The following is a 24,633-nucleotide window of genomic DNA, read 5'->3' as shown; positions in this document are numbered from 1 at the left end:
TTATGTGTGCCAAGGGAATGTGCCATCAGAAACAGACCTATTGTTAAAGGCTAGTTTCACACTTGCGGCAGGGAACTCCAGCAGGCTGTTCTGGCATAGCACAGCCATGGTTCTCCGCATCCGGCATTGCTGGATACTACCGCCTTCTCACTGGACCCCTTTGACTATAATGAGATTTGGCCGCTACACAGTAAATGTACGGATTATCGGACGGACAAAAAACTATGCCCAGTATTGTCTGCTGGACGGAAAACCCGGCCGCAGGTGTGAAAGAAGCCTAAATCAAGTTTTTATGTTAAACATTTTTATTAAATTTTCGATAACATTATTTTTAATTGTCCGGTCCAGAGGTCACTTTCTATATTTAAAGAAAAACATCCTAAAACTCTTCAATTTTCACACTGGCCACTAAGCCCAAAAGCAACTTCTTGGTCTGTACAGATCACTTTTTAGGCTACTTTCACACTAGCGTTCGGGGCTCCGCTTGTGAGCTCCGTTTGAAGGGGCTCACAAGTGGCCCCGAACGCATCCGTACTGCCCTAATGCATTCTGAGTGGACGCGGATCCTCTCAGAATGCATCAGTCTGGCAGCGTTCAGCCTCCGCTCAGCACGCGGACACCTGAACGCTGCTTGCAGCGTTCGGGTGTCCGCCTGGCCGTGCGGAGGCAAGCGGATCCGTCCAGACTTACAATGTAAGTCAATGGGGACGGATCCGTTGGAAGATGACACAATATGGCTCAATCTTCAAACGGATCCGTCCCCCATTGACTTTCCATGTAAAGTCTGGACGGATCCGTCTGAAGCTACTTTCACACTTAGATTTTTTTTTTTAAACTATAATGCAGACGGATCCATTCTGAACGGATCCAAACGTCTGCATTATAGGAGCGGATCCGTCTGTGTAGACATCAAACGGACCCGCTCTGAACGGTAGTGTGAAAGTAGCCTTAGCAGTATTCTCATCATCACCACAGGCCGTAAAAAAAAAAAAAATGACAAGTGACACCTATATGTAGACAACACAGGATCTTTCATAGAAGACAATTAGGCTCCATTCTGTGCATTGTGTCTACGGCCCATGGTGATTGCTGTAAAGCATATCTCTAAATACGGTTACGGACAGCTCAGGCAAAATGGCAGCCCCATAAAAAAAATCTACAGTCAGAAAATAAAAACAACTTACAAACAAAGAAGGTGTCACTATCAGGTTTTAACTGGCAGAAAAGATTACAGGAAATGTGTCGCCAAAAATGTATTTTGCTAGTTTAAACCAGATAGTAACACGTATCCTTTTCTTCTAATCTTTTTATTTTCTAATTGCAGATTTTTTAATTCTCTTTCCTGAATATGATTATGGGGCTGCCATCTTTCCTGAGCTGTTCTTAATAGCATTTTAGGAAGCATTGAAAATTGCTTTACGGCAGCCCCATGGGCCATAGACACGATAGTCAGGAGGGGACCTCATTGACTTCTATGGTGTGCAGAGGTCATTGTACAAGGAAGGATTAGATAAGCTTTGACAATAACCTATTGTGAATGGTGGATCTCGTGTTATCTGTCATTCTAATCCTGCCTGTAATTATATCACCGCTATGTATAGATAAGCAGAAAACTGCAGTAAAATGATCTGTACAGACTAAGTGGCGCCAATTCTTAGGCTTCCGGCAGACAAACGGAATATTATCTGGTCACAACCTGTAACTTGCAGTAGTTTGTGTCCGTCTGACTTTCCGCTCCTGGAACAGCATACAGATCTCCGCCGGTCCCATTTATACTTAATGGGGCAGGTGGGCATTCCGTTTCTCTCCTGCAGTACTGGATCCATTAGATTCCAGCAGGCTGTTATCTGCCGGAAAAGCCTGCCAGAATTCACTACGGAAAATTGAAAGTAGCCTATTTAGCCAGTCCGAAAAAGTCAGGATTTTATGGTTTTTGTTTAAATAAAGATATTGACATGGAAAATTAAAAATAAGATCACGAAAAATTATGTTAAACATAAAAACGTAATTTAAACAATAGGTCATTTTCGGATGACACATTTCCTTTAAGGGATTTCAATGGAACTTTTTAACCACCATGGATTATCCAAAGCGTAGCGTTTGGTTCATTCTGATGAGCTTTACTAGCCTATTTTAAATGTATGTAAGGAAATTATCCTGGGGATTACCTATCAAAATTCAGCCAGAGTAAAATTTGGACTGTCCCGGGCTGAAAATGGTTTGGGCTCAAGTAAAACTCACCCACATACGGGCAGTCCCACAGGGTTTGGGCCACACCTAGAGCGAGGCCTATTTGTCCAATATTTGCCAGCTGCAAAGTTGGTAAGTACAGAATAAAACAGCAGGAAATGAACAAGTACCAGATGTTCTCAAACCTTATAATGCAAATTCAATGAAAGAGATTTATCAAAACTGGTACTAAGGAAAACTGGCATAGTTGCCCATAGCATCCAAGCAGATCCTTCCATCTTTTAGAGCTCCTTTTGAAATTGACTGGTTGCTATGGGCAACTAAGCCAGTTTTCTTTTACACCAATTTTGATAAATCTTCCCCAATATGTTAAAACCAACATTTAATTGCTGATCTCAGGAGACATTGCTGCTAGAGAAATTGTATCATTATATGCCTATGTCCATATGGACTTTTATAGGATACATGCGCTCAAGCACATGGGGAAGGGGGGGGGGGCTCATTTACTATCCAGAAATACACCTATATTAGCCATATTTCTAGTGCAGATTGTGGTAGATCAAAAAAAAAGTTGGTATGGCATAGGCGGAGAAGGGGACAGGGCGGCAGGCCCGTCTCATTCATCATTTTCTACGACTCTTGCAGAAAATGATCTAAATGTAAGACAGCAAGGGAGCAGTCTTACAGATAGACTGGTGCTGTCGCCTCTTCATAACTTCGGCGGATCCACACAGCGTTTTAATAAGTGACCTCCTTTGTGTGTCCTTGTAGTAGCATGTATAGGCATAGATGTATTGAAGTTGTGGTCCCAAAGATAAACTTGAATTTATTGAGATTACTAAATTAAATATGTTAGTGATTCTAGTGCTTGCTCTATTGAACAATGGGCCTATTTTATGAAAGAAAAACTTTGCCAACCCGAGTTCAGCTTCTTAAACTGCTCTGATAGAATGAAAACTGAACTGTGACTAGCTGCTAAGGGCAACAAAGATTTTTTATTTTTGAGAGTTTTGATTAATGTATTAACATAGGAATACCCTACAGACGGAAAATCTGATTCCGGCTATGTTCACATCTGTGTCTGGTGCTCTCTTTGGGGCCTCCATTGCATTTTCCTAAAAAAAAACAAAAAAAAACCCAGGCACCCTAACAATATCCTGAAGGACCCCACTGATTATATGGGGTCCATCGGGCACCACATGTTTCCGTTATATGACTGGTCTGGGGCTGCAGGTTTTTTTTTCCGGGTCCTATAACATGGAAAAACTGTCAGAAATGTCAACCTACTGTAATCTTTTACTGTGGTGAATGTGGTACAAAACCACATATTTATAGCGGTTGTTCTTGTGTCCTCTGGAATTTCCAAAATGATGGTGTTTGCTCAGTGTGCAACAACCACTGTGGAAGACTTTTTTTTTTGGAGATGGCTGTTGCTTTAAAGAGGACCTTTTACCGATTATTACACTATGAACTAACTATACAGACATGGAGAGCGGCGCCCAGGGATCTCACTGCACTTACTATTATCCCCGGGCGCCGCTCCGTTCTTCTGCTGTGCCCTCCGGTAGTTCCGTTCCCTAAGTTATGGTAGGCGGAGTCTGCCCTTGTTCTTCTGTAGCGCTGGCCAATCGCATTGCAGAGCTCACAGCCTGGGAGAAAATAACCTCCCAGGCTGTGAGCTCTGCGCTGCGATTGGCCAGCGCTAGAGCAGAACAAAGGCAGACTCCGCCTACTATAACTTAGTGACTGGAATCTCCGCCTACTATAACTTAGTGAGCGGAGATACCGGAGGGCATAACGGGAGAACGGAGCGGCGCCCAGGGATAATAGTAAGTGCAGTGGGATCCCCGGGCGCCGCTCTACATGTCTGTATACTTAGTTCATAGTGTAATAATCGGTGAAAGGTCCTCTTTAAGGAAGTTTTTTCTATATAAACTCAAGCAGGGAGCATATGGTGAAGAACACAGGCCAGGGGATGGTGTGACCCCTGGACCTTGGTAAATCACAGATGTGTGAATGCTCACATTTAAATCAATGGGTATGTGTTGTCTATAGAGAACAGGGACAGCACAAGTCTATGATTCATTGATGTCTGAATAAGGTCTTATTGTTGTGATGGGGCAATCTAATGATTGCACAATCTGGTCCCCTTAAGGGCCTTAAAAAAGTAAAAAAAAAAAAAAAAATAAAAAAAAAGTTGAATTTACCACTCTTATCCCATAATTAAAGTGAAAATAATAAAAAAAACTAATCGGCAATGACATGTCAAAAAATGCCTGTACTATAAAAATAATATCCCACACGACAAATGACGTAACAGAAAAACGATCAAAGTTCACCATTTTTCATTGCTTCATATCCCCCAAAAAATTTAATAAAAAAATCAAAAAGTCACCCAAATATGGGATCAAAAGCTACAGATCGTTCTGAAAAAAATTAGCTCTCACACAGCTCCGTAGATGCAACTATAAAAAAGGTATAGATGTCAGAATACGGCCATGAAAAGAAAACAATTTTTTTCCAAAGTCTTTTTTTTCCAGCATGAAAACAAAGTAAAACTATATAAATGTAATATTGTTGGAATCATACTGACCCGAAGAATAAAGTGCATGGTTGGGTTTTACCACATAGTGAATGCTGTAAAAATAAAAACCCATAAAACTGTGGAGGAATGGAGCTCTTTTTCCAATTCCATCCAATAAAAAAAAAAAATCCAGCTTCCTACTACATCATATGCAATAATAAGTGGCACCATCAGAAAGTTCAAATTGACCTGCAAAAAACAAGCCCTCATACAGCTATGTGAACAAAAAGATAAAAATGTTGTGGCTCCGGGAAGTCAGCGAGCAAAAACGCTATAACGCAATAACGGAAAATCGCCTGGATGGGCCACGTGGATTCCTTATGAATATTTGCAGAGAAATTATAAGTTTGACAACAATAAACATAGCTTTTTGTAAAAGCCTCATCCAAAAGGTGAAATGATGTCAGTAGGATAACGGTTTGTGGCTGGTTTTTATGTCACAGAACTAGGATCACTAGCAAGCACTGGAAGAGCTATACGTTCTGGCCCGCAAATAACCAAATTCAAGATATCAGCCTGTTAACGGAATCTGAACTTAAGGACAGTCTTGTAGAAAGTGGCAACCCTACGCAGTCAGGTCTACAGAATAAAGAGTGTCTAAAGGGCTGTTCCGCACAAGCATGTGCAGTCCGGAAATTACGCTCCGTGTGTGAGCGTTAGCCTCTGTTCTGGACACTGCACGTCATTATACAGATTTATAATGCTATGTTCCTCTGCACGAGCTTACTGCTAAAGAATCATGCTGATATAAAGCTGTCAGTGTGATCCTGTAGGAGAAAGGTCATGCAGAGATACACCCATTATAAATCAGAATAATGCTGTGTGCTCCTGCACGATAAGCAGTGTCCAGAACAGAGGATAACGCTAACATAGGGAGAACAGCCCTAAGAATGACAAAATGGAATTTTGGGGGGAATATTAGAAGTCAACATTTACCTATATCTGTTGTCTATCTAGAATTAGCATCTTAAAAAAAATTGCAACAAATATGGCTGTTCTGTCTGTCACTTGCAAAATTGGCCAGCCTAACCTAATAGATAATTGTCATTATTACTGTAAGGCCTATTGCACACGACCGTATGGCTTTTTCAGTGTTTTGCGGTCTGTTTTTCACGGATCCGTTGTTCCATTTTTTGTTTCTGTTGTGTTTCCGTTTCTGTTCCGTTTGGCATATACAGTAATTACATAGATAAAATTGGGCTGGGCATAACATTTTCAATAGATGGTTCAGCAAAAAACGGAACGGAAACGGAAGACATACGGATGCATTTCCGTATGTGTTCCGTTTTTTTGCGGACACATTGACTTGAATGGAGCCACGGAACGTGATTTGCGGGCAATAATAGGACATGTTCTATGTTAGAACGGAACGGAAACTGAATGCATACGGAGTACATTCCGTTTTTTTTGCGGAACCATTGAAATAAATGGTACCGTATACGGAACGCAAATAACGGCCAGTAAACGGGAAAAAAAAACGGCCGTGTGCAGGAGGCCTAAGTCAAACAACTATAGTTATCAAACTCTGTATATTGCTCCATAATCGAAAACTAATAAAAGGCTTATTTTATGTTTTGTGAACATCTGAACCTTTTTAGTATTACTTTAAAACACTAATACTTGATCAATATATAAGAAAGAATATACTGATTTCCATACTTATTTTCTTCTTATTAATTTATTGATGTTTGTGCCCTGAGATCAACATAGAATTATCTTAAAATTTTATTTTAGGTACAATTTCAAAAGAACCTCTAGAGCCGCTGGATAGAAAATGATTATAGCGGGATACAGAAAGGTTTGTAAAATAAATTCTTTGAACCTAAAGTACCTTGGTGCAATTTTCTACCATCTGTGATCCTGCAATTACAGTTCCATATTATAGTGTTAATTATGGTTTGCTTACACTACAGGCCTCTGTTCTTTCAACCGTATACTGTTTTTATGCCAAAATCAAAGTTGGAAGTCAATATGAGAAGGTGTGAATATTGTGGCAATTGCATACAGTGCTATGTGAATAAACTGGATTTGCAGTACAATGGCGAGAACAACCACCATCTGGCTTAGGTATCTTAGCTAATTTACTGCCATTTTTGTACATGTGAGGGACCAAGGGGAGTTCATTTCTATCCCTGCCTACATAAATGGTGGCTGTGCCAGATAAAATAATAAAAGACATCCACTAATTCCTCCTTCACTCCATTTCTGTTTTTCAAATACACAGGACACCCGAGATAGCCCTTTATAGACATAGTAGGAGTTTTGTTTCAAATAATTTCCACTAAAAACTAGGTTTTATTTTAGTACAATTGGAAAGAAAGTGACTTTGCTGTAACTGTAGCTACTTATTCCATAACTGCCCAACATGGCAGATGAGAAATGTCTGCTTTGTTTATTACGAAGACTACAAAAAGCGCTATTAATGGAGTTCTGCATGCAGAAGACATAGAACACCGTTTAAGAGGAGAAATACAAATACAAAAGTGGGTATGATGATTAAAATGAGTACTGAAGTAAAAAAAAAAATCTGAAATGTATTAGTATATATAAGCCTGTTTATGACACAAAAAGCATGTTACGTGGCTTAGGAGGTATGCCTTTGGGAACCAAGCCGTATGAATGGAAGGTATTCACTAAACTAATTTTAAACATGTACATTTAGTGAAGGTCTCCCTTTGACGATGGATAAACTTGTCAAAGTGTTTGTTGATGAATATGCATATTGTTAACCACGATGGAGTCGATTCTGTCCCAATACCTTATTTCCATCAGCAGGGTTGTGGATTACAGTAGATTGGGGCTCCTGAGTAAGAACAGAGAGAAAACAGTACCTATAGGTAAGTACAGTTGAATAGGAAGAAACACACCTATGTAGGAATGCTGACAGCAATAGGTACAAGTGAAAAGCTGTCATGAAATGAACCTGGAGACTGTCCCTGGACAAAAAAGAAATCTGTAAGGTTACCTATCAGAGCAGCATGCAAAGACCTTATTCAGTACCACTGCATAGTGGTGAGAGCCTACCTAAGAAGTGTACTAGAACCTTATAATATGTAGTACTAACAGGATTTATTGAAATGTGTATGTACACTGATTAACAGCCTTTAGTTATGGTAGGACATGAACTGCACATAACAGCTATAAAATATAATGATGGCTTCAGCCATCTTATATAAAGAATACAGCTAATGAGGTTGAAATAAAACATTTCATATGCGCCATCCACAACTTTCTGGGCTCCTTTGGGATCCGCACCTATCAGACAAAAGGGGCATATCCTAGTGATGGGAAAACACCTTTAAATATTAATGACCTATCAGGATAGATCATTAAAGGGTTTCTGTCACCAGATTCTCCTCACCTCAATCTCACTCCTGCCCCGTCCCGTTCAGTATTCGGCGCAGGCGCAGTGAGGGAAGGGCGCTTGCCGGCTGCTTCACTGCACCAAATACTGAACGGGACGGTGCAGAGTAGAAGGGAGTGACATGAAGTGGAAGAATGGAGCCTCTAGGAGTAGGTGCAAGCCCCCCACCCCCCTGCTCCTAGACGCTTATTTGCATATAATAAAAGTTATAATTGCACAAAAAAGGGGGCACACTGAAAAAAAAGAATAGCAGAGTTAAATTCATGTGACTTTTGCACATGTATAATGTCAGCCTGTTTAATAGCAAAAATTGGGGTGACAGAAACCCTTTAATATCAGATAGGTGAGTGTGTGACACCCGATTAGAAGTGGTCAGGCTAAGGTCAGGAGCTGAGCTGCCTGTAAAATAACATCCATAAGTCACATGGCCTTTGTATGTCTTTGGCCCATTCAAGTGAATGGGATTAAATCAGTAATACACCGCCACTATACAATGTATGTACAATGTATGTTGCTGTGTTTGATATGCTGTGAAGTGGCTTGTCCAAGTGTTGCGGTCCCTTCAAATTGCTAATTGTGGGGGTGCCGGGGGTTAGACCCCACCGACCTGACACTGATTACCTATCCTGAGGATAGATCATCAATTTTAAATTATCAGAAAACCTGTTTCAGTGCAGTAAATATGTCCTAATAATCCACAACATTAACAGTGTGAATAATACTTTTTACCGTTACACAAAATAGAAATTTTTCAGTCAATTTTATGTCTGAGTGCCTTAATATAAGAAAATGAAATCTGAATAAGGTCATATTTGTGGTTGCCCAGCCCAGCGATACTTTTGTTAGCTCCCCTTGATGTCCATGCACAGGTAACAGTGAAGAAAATCCTTAATTATTTTCAGACATCAAGATTCTCCCATCAAAAGGAAAACTAGAGGCAACACAAAGCACACTCTACTCACAGTGGGACAAAACATGCACGTGTCTCAGCTCTTGCCAGTACTACATACAGTATATTACCCACGAATGGTTGTTTGCTGGAGAAACACACTACCACACAAGGAACTTCCCCCATGAAACTACAACAAAATGCTTTAGAAAAGCAAAGTAAAAACAAAAAGCACAAACTAAAGATAATATAAAAATAGGTGAAGGGGTGGAAAAATATACCAGAGGTGGGGTAGGATCTTTAGGGCTTGTTATTACGTTGGTTTTGTTGTTTATCTGTAGATATGTAGAAAATAGAAACAAAGAAGAGCCTTAGACTGTTAAGATGCTTAAAGTGGTATCACAGAATCAAGAGTCAACAGATCAGGATATAAGGAATGAAAAGAGCAGTTACATAGAGAAGGTTTTCAAACTGTAAATTTTCCTTCTATGAAGTGGTTATAGAAAATCAATGGAGGACCAAGTCAAGTGCTGTGACTAATCTAAATATGCCTGGCAGGAATACATAATTACGCTATACTATACAATAAGTGGCAATGCCACACTTATCATGTAAACTGACAATATTGTACATTGCAGAAACCAGACTGTTTGCATCTTCTACAGTCCCCATGTTTGTGCACAACAGCATAAATTTCAAATATCAATGATCTTAAATGAGAGAAGCTTGATTTGTATAGAGTTAGACTGACTAGAATATCCATATCTTTTACATATATAAAATGCATGGCAAAAATTCCAAAATAAGGAGTACCAAATCCACAGTTCCACTGGATGGGAAAGGTTGAGAGTGACAGTGAGCAGTGGATACTTGTTTTTATCTTTAACGGTGGGAGTCACAAAGGTCAGAGCCATACTATACTGACTTTGAGGACTAGGGTCATTCATGGGATATTAAACCTAAAACATGAGTTGTGGCGTCAGTAGGAATTGTTAGATGCACTACTGCATATACAAGAAGTTGTAGTCGATCTTTAATTTATTCACTGGATAGGTTACATGCTCATGTTATGGCTGTTTCCATAACTCCCACAGAATCTGAATGGAGAAGCATCATGCTTGCTTGACCACTGCTCCAGCATTCAAACGTCTCTGTACAATGGTAGTGTGGTTGAGAGGGAAGGAGGATCGGGTTCCCCTCCTTTAAATGATCTGTGGAGCTAAACAATCCAACATTTATCACCTACCCAACCAACTTTTAGGCTGATTTTGAATGTCACTAAAAGCACATGTTGGTTTCTATAACTAGATGGGACTTAACATCCAGTGAAATGATTGTGATATGTCCAATTACCAAAAAATAGGCAAATTCACTTACCTAAGGTTAATAAAAAAAATAAAAAAGTAGGAGCATAAAAGATTAGGAGTGTTGGGATCAGAATACTAGAGCAGTTTCACTGCTCTTTCTTCACTAACGAGAACTTATCCTGTGACCCTTGAAACAATTATCAAAATGTCAGGATCCTACTAAAACACTAGGAAATCAAATTCTTGTCATATTCATTTTTCTGATAAGGATCAAATGCCTGGCTTTCTGTGCATAGTCGTATTGGGTCTGGCCACTTTATACATGCCCTTAGGGCCCTATTAGACTGAACAAATTTTGGCCAATTATCAGGAACAGGCAATGATAACTGTTCCGTATAATTATGCTGCCAATCAGCGCATAAATGAGCAAATGAATATAGAGCAGCATATCTCCCCGTGTAATCTGGTATGTGCTGCTGATGGTCAATTGAACTGAATAAGGGACACAGTAGCAATAAGGTTACTGTCACACTCTCGTTTGGTGCGGATCCGTCATGGATCTGCAAAACGCTTCTGTTCAAATAATACAACCGCTTGCATCCGTCCAGAACGGATCCGTTTGTGTTATCTGTAACATAGCCAAGACGGATCAGTCTTGAACACCATTGAAAGTCAACGGGGGTCGGATCAGTTTTCCATTGTGCCATATTTTGTCAGTGAAAACGGCTCCGTCCCCATTGACTTACATTGTGTGTGTTGTTTGGCTCAGTTTCATCAGACGGAAATCAGAACACTGCAAGCGTTTTGGTGTCCGCCTCCAGAGCGGAATGGAGGCGGAACGGAGGCAAACTGATGCATTCTGAACGGAACCTTATCTATTCAGAATGCATTAGGGCAAAACTGATCCGTTTTGGACCGCTTGTGAGAATCCTGAACGGATCTCACAAACGGAAAGCCAAAACGCCAGTGTGAAAGTAGCCTAAGGCAACAGCAATTGTACCTCCCACATTCAATTTGTATTGGCCTGTTTAGCAAACTAGCGCTATTGGGTGTTTTTACTGCCCATCGGCACACATCCTGCAACATTGGGCAGTCTAATAGGGCTGTTACATAAAGAGGTAGGTCTAGTGACAGATCATCCCACATTTCAGCAATCTGTGCTGCCAAGTACTGTATGTGCAGTACTGTACAGTGGAGGAATTTCACTGTGTTACCAGCAAATGGTCTCCTAAACTTTTTGGCATTACTTAATTCCTTTAATAAAAAAGGAAAGTAAATTACAAGGCAACCAGCTATATACATAGTTATACTTCTATTCAGGAGGAATGTATTTTATTAAAGTAACTGTTCTAAGGAAACCAACTGAAATTCAGTTACGTAAAAATAACTTTCAACGAGTACCAAGGTTTATTTTTGGTGCCAAAAAAACCACAACTTCCCTTGTTTGAGTTGTGAGAAGTTACTATACTTATCTATGTTACAGAATACACAACCATATCCAGTATGCACATGTAAATTCTCATAAAACTACACACACAGTGTGCATGTAAATAACACAGCATGTGTATTGTGCCCTTACATCTAACTGGATTGTAGAAGGGCTACAGAATGGATTTATACAGCCTGCCAGCTGTCCAGGCGACCTGGTGAAAACTTTACATCCAGCCTCTCCTACACAGTGCTCATCATGCCAAGCTGTTTCCTTTATCCAACAATTAATCTGAATCACGTTCAATACATTTTCCAGTTACTTGATTTTCACATGGGTAAACCAAGTGGCAGGATCCCAACGGTAACAGCAACGCGCTTCACATTGCAGGGAGAATAGTTGCGTACATTGTCATAGATGTTGCTGTTCATCTTGCATCTCCATGAAGCAAAGAGTCGTGTTCAACACCAATGAGCACATAGAAAGGATGGCCTGGCTGACTTAAAGGGTTATACTCATCTCATATAATGGTGGTATATCGGTATGATATGCCACCAATATCAGATAGGTGCAGGTCCCACCTCTGGAACCCACTCCCATCTCCAGAATGTAACAGCTGAAATGAAGGAAAATAGCTGATCGCCAACTCAGCTACTGTATTTCCGGCAGTTCCATAGTGGTGAATGGAGAGGTGGCTGTGCATGTGTGTGTTCCCGCTATTTACTTCTCTGGGAATTCTGAAAATAGCCAAGCGAGCGCGCTGAGCTATTTTCAGAAGTCCCATAGAAGAGAATAGAAAACGCACTGTGCATGCACAGCCACCTCTCCGTTTATGGGCAGCACGGTGGCTCTGCTGTTATCATAAACTCCCACAGCAGTAAACTGTTGTTGAGAGTCTTGAGATGGGTTTCACACCATGGTTTTTCTTGTGTAAATCTACAGTAAATGTCCCTACAAGCTGCATTTACATATAATGCCACTGACATTATTGCTGTGTCCTGACTGATAAAGTCCAATGACAAACCATTGCTTACCACAGAGCGTCTCACTGACCAATAATTGTTACTAATGTTGAGCGCATCGAAGTGGACTTCAATACAAATTTCAGGGGAATTAATATTAAAATTTGGCGCTGCGATCTGCGATGAATGCGGCATCTGAGGGGGACAATGATAGGGAGCGGCGCAATCGCCGTTCTGTCATTGCACCAATTACTTACAAAGAAATGCGCTTTGTCATGAAGCAAATTTTTGGGTAAAATTCGGCGAAGCAGCCAAATTGGAATTTCAAGAACTTTGCTCAACATTAATTGTTACAGTCTCTCAGAAACTACCTAATCGAAGGCCTGTGAGCTCCTTTCAAATCCTTTCTATCAGGCTTCCATTGGCCTTTGACACACTAGTGTTAACCACCCATACAACTAATCAATGACAACAGTTCAAAAATAGTCAAGAACCCATCAATGAAACCGTAATCTTAATAACAGGTACATGAAATTTCCCCAAGACAGGCTTCCCAATTCTGAAAAAGTCCTTCCATGTCAAGCTCAGTGCTGAATGGCAACTTTTCAACTTGCTTGCACTGGCGCGCGCAATATGCTTGTCGAGGATTGCTCTCTAATGGAAGAACAATGTTGGATTATGCAGGTTACATTATGTGCAAAAGCCAGAGAAGCATTAGGAAGGAGTGCTTGTAAAATTATTTATGCTACGCAACTGGTGTAAGCATGGGCTTTTAAATAGATACAGCTCAAGCATATCCACTCTACTGTAGGGCATTAGGAGCAAGCATTCAGGAAATGTCCTCACCATCATCTCAGCACACGAACTTGATTTCCTTTTCTAAAATGAACACTCAGAAAAAAGGGGGATAAAAACAAAAAAAATGAGTAAGGATATGAAGAAGAAATGACTGGCTGGGATGAGGATAATTTATTATATGTAGGACTGAGCATTTCATGTAATAAGTCAGTCACCTGATTATTCACATTTTATGCAATGGGCACTCGCTTACTCCACATACTATGTGATATGTACCTGGGTACAATGTTCCTGCCCAAATATATAAAAAATAAATAAAAAAGAAGAACCGGTATTTCCCCACGCTTGCATTCAGCCACAATGCCTAACTGCCTCACAACATTGGGGGTCATATATTATGGCTCTACACAAGTTTTCTGGCTTAGAAAAGTTGAATATTTTGTTGCAAGTGTCAGTTTGCGATTTCAATTCTGGCGCAACAACAGTCTGAAATGCTGGTCTTTAGTTACCCCCCTCCCCCCACCTTCCGTTTTTTAAGCTGTTACATAGAGAGGTTAGTTATTTAATGCTATGACATCACAGATTATACTGTATATTGTTACAAATATGGGGAGCGCACAAAGACTTTTTGTAGGGATATTTTCCCATTTTAACTTTTGAAGTTTGCAGTCCACAGGCGTGGCATGTCAATGAATGTGTTTGGAAAGGAAGAGATACTATAGTAGCTCTATAGCGGAGGCCCCCAACAGTTATGAGCCACATTCAACTTTCTCAGGAGCAAAATTCCAAATAGAGAGACATTTTTCATGGGGAGAAACAAAAAACATGAAATTGCAAACATTTGCTGATAAATATTTCAGTGTGAAATTTAACACTACCATTATACCATCCAAATTGGCATTGTTTGGTGAAAATCTATGATACGTCTGCACCAATGTCAATTGACAGTACCTATGTTCATAAATCAGAACTGCCATAGTCTGCCACACAGTAGGGGGTCATGAGACACTGGTTGGAGACCACTGCTCTATAGTAATTCTCTCACTAGTCAGGTTGCCTTATTGTGCTCTTCATATAAGTGTTGAATGAGCTCGATATTTTCACTGCAAGCATAGGCTCAGAAAGTGGCAATGTACCTGTCATTTGTCATGTCCGGAGCTTATTATTTATACCTAGGCTAGTATGTAAAGCTGAAACTATTTGATATACGCCGACACTTGATGCTACCCAGAGAGGTTCCTCTGCAGTTGTGTTCTATTATAAAGCATAAGGCAAGAGGTTTCTGATCTGCACCCCCATACTGTTAAATCACTACTAAACTCTTCAGACCAGTTGTCATTCTAAGAAGCTCTAACAAAAGCACGTTGAGCTGTTCTCTACAGAAATCAGCATAATTTGCACCAAACATATTACATGTTGCACAGTTTTTGATAAACTTGGTACATCTTTGAAAGTAACACTTGTCTAAAAAGATGTCGCTCTAGTGTTTGCACGCCACCGCCTACTCGAATAACACTGCATCTTTTTTAAAGTTGCAGTTGGAGTGAACCTAATTGACATAGCTAATCACCCCAGCTTTAACCTACCATACAAAAGTGGCAAAAGCAGGGTAAAAACACACTGAGGGCTCATGCATACGAGCATGTGTGCCGTGTGCCTGTATTGCAAACAGCAGGTCCGCAATATACGGGCACCAACCGTGTCATGGATGTGGACCCATTGACTTGAATGGGTGCGCAATCCTCAAGATATGGAGTGGAGGCACGGATCGGAAGCCCACAGAAGCACTACGAAGTGCTTCCGTAGGATTTCGGACCGTGCCTATTTCTTTGTGGTGCGGACCATCTCTTGCAGATCGCAGACCCATTCAAGTCAATAAGTACGCATCTGCAAACGGCGGGCATTGTGGACCGCTATTTGCAGACCGCAGCATGGGCACACACACTCGTATGCATGAGCCCTAAGTCACAAAAGTTTTGCACAAACATGGCTTGCATCCACAAATGTGACTTTTTGACAGCAATTTTCTAGTGCAAATGGAATTATAATCTCCACTTTCCTTAGGCAAGACTGGGATTTGTCACTTATCAGCATGTGTGTGAATAGATACTGTATATCTTTTGTACAAATAAAAGAATCAAAGGCAGAAATCCGAGGTTGCCAATTAGGTTATCTGCACACATTTCGGATTACCTGCAATTTTTCAGCACAGATTTTCATGCAGAAATAAGTGTAATACAGCAGAGTAATACAGTACCAACAAGGTGAATGAGATTTTGCATAAGTTAAAATTATGTCAATTGTGTTTCGGATTTTGTGCCTTTTGTATACGAGTGTGCCACACAAACTTCAATAGGGTTGTTAAATTTGCACCAAAAACCAAATAAAAACACAAAGAAAAAGTGATATAGTGCAGATTTCTGCACAGCTTTTATCGCACAATGTGGTAGCGATATTTCTCGGCCTGAAGAAGTGAAGTGAACATCACAACATGATAATGATATATCATGTTGTGAACTCCAGTCTTACCGACGATCTACAGAAGGGTTATCATGGCATTATGTGATAACAGTCCAGTAGATCTGCACTAAGACTGGACTTCACAACATTATACAGTATATCATTCTAAAGTTGCGAGTTCACTTCACAGGAGGAGCGTTCAGGCTAGGAAATATCGCCCACTCACCGAGCGTGTTTCCCAGAATGAACATGCTAGTCTGTAACTAGACTTGGGGCTCTTTCACACGAGCGGATGCCGTGCGTGGAATCCGCTGCGTGAAAGACAGCCAAGTCCCGCCCTGGACAGCAGAGACACGGAGCACTAACATGATTGATAATGCTCTGTGCCTCTCTGTGATCTTTTTACTACAAAATCACAGTGAGATAAAGTTGTCACCATGATTTTGTAGTAAAAAGATCACAGAGAGGCACAGAGCATTATCAATCATGTTAATGCTCTGTGTCTCTGCTGTCCAGAGCGGGGTTTGCCATTCTTTCACGCAGCGGATTCCATGCATGGCATCCGCTCGTGTGAAAGAGCCCTTAGGCCCCTTTCACACGGGCGAGAATTCCGTGCGGGTGCAATGCGCGAGGTGAGCGCATTGCACCTGCACTGAATCCGGACCCATTCACTCCAATGGGGGTGTGCAGATGAGCAGTGATTTTCACGCATCACTTGTGCGTTGCGTGAAAATCATAGAAATGAATGGGGCTGCGTGAAAATTGAAAGCATCCGCATTGTTAATACACAATGCTTACTAAAATGTGCCTTGAGGGGTTAAAAAAATAAATAAAATTAAACTCCCCTCATCCACTTGATTGCGCAGCCGGCATCGTTTTCTTTCTTCTTCTTTAAGGACTTGCAAAAGGACCTTTAATGACGTAATTGCGCTCACCACGTGGTAACATCAGCGCAGGTCCTTCTGCATGAAAATAGAAGATCCTTCTATCTTCATTCAGCAGGACTTGCGCTGACGTCACCACGCTCACCACGTGGTGAGCGCGATTACGTCATCAAAGGTCCTTTTTGCAGGTCCTGAAAGAAGAAAGAACACTATGCCGGCTGCGCAATCAAGTGGATGAGGCGAGTTATTTTTTTTTATTTTTTTTTTAACCCTTAATTGACATTATACTTCGCATTCTGTATTAAAAAATGCTATTTTCCATTATAACCAGATTATAATGGAAAATAATAGAATCTACAGAACACCAAACCTGAACTTCAGTGAAGAAGTCCGGGTTCGGGTCTGGGTACCACAAAAGGCATTGCACTCACTCGGAAAAAACTGAACATCAGAATGCGATCGCAGACAAAACTGACTGCAATTGCGTGCCTACTCGCATGGGGTTTCCCGCAAAACACCCTGAACGCATCCGGCTCTCACCCGTGACGACCGTGTGAAGGGGGCCTTAGAGTTCTGCTGAGGATTTGCAAATGTACATATGCCGGATGTGCATGCAAACTTATCCCATTTAAATGGGACGGATCCTTGTGTGGTCCCCTGGTATGGTTTCAGCCCAGGCAAATGTCAATTTTAGATTTTTCAGTGATAAGGCTTTCTAATCTGACAATAATAGTTTAAGTTGATTTCACACATTTGTTGGAAGTGAATACGTACCAAAATCCATGTGGAAAATCCACTGTGTGAAAATGCCTTAATACCAGACAATTATATGCTGTATACTGACATTAAGGTCATAAATAAATAAAATTGGCGAATAAAATACAGTCTCTGGTTTACATAAGCTTGCCGTTTTATACTTTTCCAGTCGATAAGTCTACGTGTCATATATAGTTATATGACCAAAATGGACAAATGGACAGTTAAGCAACCCAGCAACCCCTGAATCACCATCATACCATTAGAACCTTGAGAAAAACCTTAAATATTTAGACACCTCTGTCATCAGGTTACCTGAAATGGCCTACACGTGTACTGCGGAAAGGAATCCTGTAAATGTTAAGAACCGGGTTTTCATTTGCATAACTTACCTTGACTCCATCAGGTTTCTTCAACAAACTTCTTGCTGCTGCAAATGGATAACAGTTTCATATTAAAAATAAATCTTACACTGAGTCAATTCATCACATTAAAAAAATAAAAAAATCTAACTCTGATTTCTAACCAGACAAAGTGTTAAAGTGTTGGTTATGAGAGGAAATTCCAATAGACTTCTGGTGTAGTTGGACAGACATGTTTGTAACTTGAAAGAGAAGATGAACCAAAATCCAAACTCATGATCAGTAAAAAAAAAAAAATAATTCTTTACATTAAAGATCTTAAAATTATTTGCATTCAGATGAAAACAGAAGACGTTTCCTATATTTCATAAACTACTAATTTATCAATGGTGTGTTAATGGATGAAATGGGTTTGGTCTGCAATTCTCCATCTCACTAGTTACAGACTTTTGGCTTTGTAGATGAGAATGTCCATAGTTTACAATTTATTTTATTTTTAAATTTATATAGGTGTATGAGGCTTTACAGAGGTTCTCCAGGAATAATTAGCTTTTTTTTTTTTTTTTTAGCAAGTGCCAGCTGCCTGCCTTTTTAAACAGAAGATTCATACTTACCTGCTCCTTGCCCTCTGGTCCTATTTGCGCTGCTTCCATTGTCTCCATGTTCCGGTCCCTGCAGTGTTTACATCCCACAAGGCATATGCTCCGCTGCCGCAAATGACTGGCTTCAGCAGTGACATGCTGCTTGTGGCCACCTCACTGCTGAACCTAGTCACTGCAGAATGCCAAGGAGCAGGCTATTACGAATCTTCTGTTTAGAAAGGCAGGCTGCTGGCACTTGTGAAAAACTCATTATTCCAAGGGAACCACTTTAAGATTTTGGAGCAGGTTCTATTGTTTTAAGGTGAATTTTCAAGTACATACAATATAATTGTGCATACTTGTTCTATTATTAGGAATACAAAGGTTTGATGAACTGCCAATGCCCCTAAGGTTACACTTATTGCACAGGTTGCTTGTTTTTAGGATAATGCATGGTATGTGTGTTCCTTTCACTAGTGTAATAGCACCAAACATTATGTTATCAGGCTGCTCTGGACCCTGGACTTCTCAATTATGTAAAGACAATCAGCTACCTCCTAGTTTATCAGTTTAGTGAGCAAACTGAGGAACAAGGAGTGCGAAGAATGGCTCAGAACTGCTTACCCGTACACTTGAGGGTTTTCCAAGACTGATATATTGATATCAGTGGGGGTCTGACTCCCAGGCACACCCACCGATTAGCTATTTGAAGAGGTCATTGACATCATTGTTCATAACACGTTAACTTGATGTGATAACTCACCAAGTGTGTATGTCAACTCTGCCACATCCATAGTAACAGCTCAGTTCCATTCAAATGAAAAGGCCTGAACTGCAGTACCAAGCACAGCCACTATACAATGTATGGCACTGTGCTTAGTTACCTTTGCACACCACAGCAGATCGGTGGGGTGCCAGGTGTCAGACCCCACCGATCAGATATTGATGACCTAGCCTAAAGATTGGTCATCAATATAGGAGTCACAGAAAACCCTTTTAGTACAAGCAAAACAGAATAGAGCAAGCTCTTTGCCAGGTCTTATATGTGCTCTATTTTTTACATTATTCTTTCTTTATGAAAACTGATACATTTGCTGAACATCTGCAAACAGGAAGCCATACCTCTTTCAGGAGACAAACCTCTTGGGTGTGTCTTAAGTGCCTCCGTTTAATAAGTGTGGCAGAAACAACCTGAGACAATTTACTGGAGACACATTGATACACCCTCCCAAGCATGTAATGCTAACGATAGGGCCCACTATACGATATGCCTCTTCATTTTGTATGCCAGACGGAGTTCCACTTAAGTTGATTTGAGCTTTTATAAAGTTGCTACAGATCTATTGTACTCTAAATGTCACAGTGAAATCACACGAACACATGGCTCTTGATAAATATGGCCATTTATGCAATATGTTCTTTGACTTGGAGGAGAAATGATGAATAATTCAGCAATGCTTCTCAACAGCATATAATCAATTCTTTTATAAAGGTATTTAATCATAACAACTCCAGAGAAAACAAAAGTGGATTCATTTAGCAGAGCATGGGAAAGCTAGCAGGTGTAGCGACGTGAAGGAGGTACAGCAGTGGCAGGATAGAGAGAACCCCAGTTTGAAGAAAGGAATCAAGCTCATGCTGTCAAGGAGAAATCTGTACCCATTAATGATTTATTAGGGCAGGGAAGATGAGAAGTGACCTTCCATTTTTAGCAAAACAATATGGATGTACTGCCTAGCTAGCCGCTTTAAAAGTAGCCCTATCTTCAGTTGGTGGGGGTAGCAACAGGGACTTGAATAGCTGGATCTGGATCCTGCAGCTGATCAGCTTGGGTGGAAAAGTTGACATTTTTACAACTGCATGTCTATTGAGAAATCACTGCAAAAAGCTGACTCCTAGTACAGAGAGAAAGGGCAGCTCTGCAGTAGCTAACAATTAGCACGTTCACGTTTACAGATACTGGACTTCTCAACTGGTCCATCAGTTCCGACAGCCCTTCCTGGTCTTGCAAACAGAAAAAAATGGCTACTTCTAACCTAAGCATACCGATCGTTACGTACTGCACTGCATAAATATGTGTGCTAGACACAGTGTAATATGGTAACAGATAATGTGTCTCTAGGCCTGAAAAATAATCATTTATAATACAAGGAAAATATGTGGACTCTGTGGACTTATACTGAAGATGGTATAAATCAGTTTTACCTTAAAGGCTATGTACACCTTTGGGGGCAATTTTATTTATTATTGTCTAGTATTTATTTTGAGCTAAAAATCTTTTTTTCAATTGGTCTTTATTAACAATATGGAATCAGTTTTTTTTGTGTACATAGCCGAGATGCTGTGATGGCAGCCTGTGGATTTTCTGTCTTTTCCGTCATCTGGGGAGCAGACTGACTCTTTATCTCTGACCTTATAAACACTCATTAAAGCTCAACCCTTATTGATAAGAATGTGGCTTAAATAAGTGTTTATGACCTCTTAGTTTAGAGATAAAGTTTGTTAGTGAAAGTACCAGTTACACCGCTAGAAAAACAGTTAACCCTTTGTGACAGACCGGCTCAATAATTTTTATAAAAGCCAATTGAAAATATTATTTTTAGCCAAAAATGAGTAAAATGCAATCAAACAAAAATTGCCTCCAAAAGGTGTACATAACCATTAAATATTGAAGGCTTATCATGTATTTATAAAAACACATTAGAAGTTACCACTGGGTCCAAATCATCATATGTACTCTTTATACCTGTGCAGTGGTATATTTAATTGCCTGGACGGTTTTCACATAAAATTAAACAGTATGCCGTTTAAATAATTGTTTTCCACATCACAAGGAGCTTTGTAAATTTGACACTGTCAAGATTATAATGTGCAAAATCTATTTAGAGGCTCGTGCTGTTTTTATACCCACATGTTTATCGCATCTATTAGGCTCTGTTCACATCTGTATGAGAAGATCTGTTAGAAGTCTCCCTCACAGATTTCATAATTTTTCATGGGAATAACAGTGTTGCATGCGGCTTTCCTTTATCAAAGCTGCTGACTAGCTTGCTGTGACAATGCAGAAATAAACTCTTCTCTACTCCCCTTGGAAGCCAGAGAAAACATCTCTTTTTGGGGACTGAGGGAGCTGAAATGGCTTGAGCTACTTAAAATATCTACTGCCCTATGCACCAGGATCAGTATCTACTGTTTATTCAAGTCTTCTTGTACAGTCCTCTACAGCAAAGCTATATTATGTGAGAGACTGGGAGAATCAACTAAGCATAAAGTTCTCAAGACACTGACATCAAAACCTTGTTGTCTCGCTCCCACAGATTTTCCAAATGCTTGAAAATTCAGGAAAATTTGTTTAAATTGCTCAAGCACTGGTGACTAACACTTTTATAAAAAATAAGAATCTCTGTTCAGACAGATGCAATGAATCTGCAGCCACTTAACGAAATATATGGGTTCCCCGTCACAAAATCACTCCCTTCTGGGATGCAGTTTATAGTGAAATAAACAAAAACTTGGGGAAAACTATTTCCCTTCACTCTGGTTAATGTCAAACCATCAAAACATTGCGTAATCACATGGCTTATTCAGGCCGCCAGCTTACTTATTCCGTTGAAGTAGAGAGGTATGGGCCCTCCTTCGATTCAGTACTTGTATGAGAGGGTTATCCAATTCTACAGGTTTGAGTGGCTCTACAGTTGGGAGTCCAATACCAGACAAAAAATCTTTTAAACACGGAGACCCTGAGCCACAGCTATCTTCCCTAGATAAGTTATACTGACCTACCCTTCTTAACTCATTGTCCTCAGTCCCACGCACTGCATTATAAAATACCATACTTTGTAATGCTATCTATACTTTGATGGACCCATATCTCTATATCAGAATTCATGTCTTTCTGTTTTTCGATGTGAATTTATATGTTATAATTGTCTGCAATTGCTGGACCCTGCATAGCACTGATTTGAGAGAGGATATCATTTTTCTTTTCCCTTGTTTTATGATAAGAATGAAGAAAAAAAAAACGTAATAAAAACAGATTTGTAAAAAAATATATATAATAAAAAAAATTCTGCATCCAAACGACGGACCCCATTATAAGTCAGTGGGGCAGTTCAGTGTTCATTGTGTGACAGATCTGGCAACATGTTGTGGTCTGCATAGGACTTAACAGGGATGCAGATGTGAACAGAGCCTTTTGCTTGAAATATATTATGGATTGATTTTTTATTTTAAAAACTCATGATAGGGTGTTAGAAGTGAGTGTAGATGTACCCCTTTACATCTATGAGGTTTCTATGAACTATAACTATAGTAAGAAAGAACTGCTGGGATTTCACAATATTTTTGTGATAGATTTTTTTTTCCTTCCTACTTTTCCAGTACATTATAAATCAGGTTGCAGAAGCCGAATAGATCAGTTGACAGGAGCTTGAAACATTAATTAAAGGCATAATAAAAAAATAGATATTAGTATTGCAGAAGGGAACAGCTAAAGGCTACTTTCACACTTGCAGCAGTGTGATCCGTCTGCCCGCCGGATCCGCCAATTTGGATGTGACTGAAAGCATTTGTGAGACGGATCCGGATGCAGATCCGTCTCACAAATGCATTGCAAGAACGGATCCGTCTCTCCGCTTGTCATGCGGACAGACTGATCCATCTTGTATATTTTTTTCACATTTTTACCGGTCTGCGCATGCGCAGGCCGGAAGGACGGATCCGGCATTCCTATGGGGAAAAATGCCGGATCCGGCATTCAGGCAAGTCTTCAGTTTTTTTCGCCGGAGATAAAACCGTAGCATGCTTCGGTTTTATCTTTTGCCTGATCAGTCAAAACGACTGAACTGAAGACATCCTGATGCATCCTAAACGGAATACTCTCCATTCAGAATGCATGGGGATAAAACTGATCAGTTCTTTTCCGGTATAGAGCCCCTGTGATGGAACTCTATGCCGGAAAAGAAAAACGCTAGTGTGAAAGTACCCTAAGCCATTATTAAAGGGAACCTATCACCTGGATTTTGTGTATAGATCTGAGGACATGTGCTGCTTGATGGCCGCTAGCACATCCGCAATACCCAGTCCCCATAGCGCTGTGTGCTTTTATTGTGTATAAAAAACGATTTGATACATATGCAAATTAACATAAAAATCATATCTTACTTGTGTGACCAGAGAAGAGTCATATTTTCAAGCTCTGACTCATCTTAGGTTAATTTGCATATGTATCAAATCGGTTTTTATACACATCGCTATGGGGACTGGGTATTGCGGATGTGCTAGCGGCCAGATAGCAACCCATGTCCTCAGCTCTATACCCAAAATCCAGGTGACAGGTTCCCTTTAAGGACAGATTTGTAGAATATTTTTGCTAGCAGGCCATAGTAAAATGGAGAGAGGTGACAGGAATCTTCATTTTCTTTGAATCTTACCTCCTATGAAACACAATCCACATAAAAAGGAAATTTAGAAAAAGGGAAATTAAATACACAATTATAACCACAGTTGCAATGGAGCAGCTAATGTAAATGTCATGCACTGCAAACACGTGGATTATATTTAATGGAGAGTCAGGTCTCACTAAACCACAGTCTTACTGTATGTTAACTTACTGTATGTTATGCCACATCCATAGTAACAGCTCAGTCCCATTTAAATGAATAGGCCTGAACTGCAATACCAAGCACAGCCACTATACAATGTATGTCACTGTGCTTGGTTACCCTTGCACACCACAGCAGATCGGTGGGGTGCCAGGTGTCAGACCCCACCAATCAGATATTGATGACCTAGCCTAAAGATTGGTCATCAATATAGGAGTCACAGAAAACCCTTTTAGTACAAGCAAAACAAAATAGAGCAAGCTCTTTGCCAGGTCTTATATGTGCTCTATTTTTTACATTATTCTTTCTTTATGAAAACTGATACATTTGCTGAACATCTGCAAACAGGAAGCCATACCTCTTTCAGGAGACAAACCTCTTGGGTGTGTCTTAAGTGCCTCCGAAAAATGTCTCAGTAGTTTAATAAGTGTGGCAGAAACAACCTGAGACAATTTACTGGAGAC

General features: G+C 40.2%; 1 protein-coding gene across 8 annotated transcripts in view; it reads right to left on the bottom strand.

The window, feature by feature from the left end:
- CAMK2D (calcium/calmodulin dependent protein kinase II delta) overlaps positions 1-24,633 on the bottom strand; it is a 420,621-nt gene that overhangs the window by 113,916 nt on the left and 282,072 nt on the right. For 3 of the 8 annotated variants that reach the window (XM_040418340.1, XM_040418341.1, XM_040418342.1), the window contains exons 13-15: positions 18,016-18,053; positions 9,309-9,362; positions 7,533-7,577 (exon numbers count right to left, since the gene is read on the bottom strand). In XM_040418340.1, the coding sequence (XP_040274274.1) occupies positions 7,533-7,577; positions 9,309-9,362; positions 18,016-18,053 (137 nt within the window). The remainder of the gene's footprint in view (positions 1-7,532; positions 7,578-9,308; positions 9,363-18,015; positions 18,054-24,633) is intronic. The other 5 variants (XM_040418344.1, XM_040418345.1, XM_040418346.1 and 2 more) reach the window with 3 other exon arrangements.

Source organism: Bufo bufo, chromosome 2 (genome assembly GCF_905171765.1).
Source record: "Bufo bufo chromosome 2, aBufBuf1.1, whole genome shotgun sequence".
NCBI lineage: Eukaryota > Metazoa > Chordata > Amphibia > Anura > Bufonidae > Bufo > Bufo bufo.
Note: the sequence above shows the minus strand (reverse complement) of the source record. Positions and strands in the feature narration are given on the sequence as shown.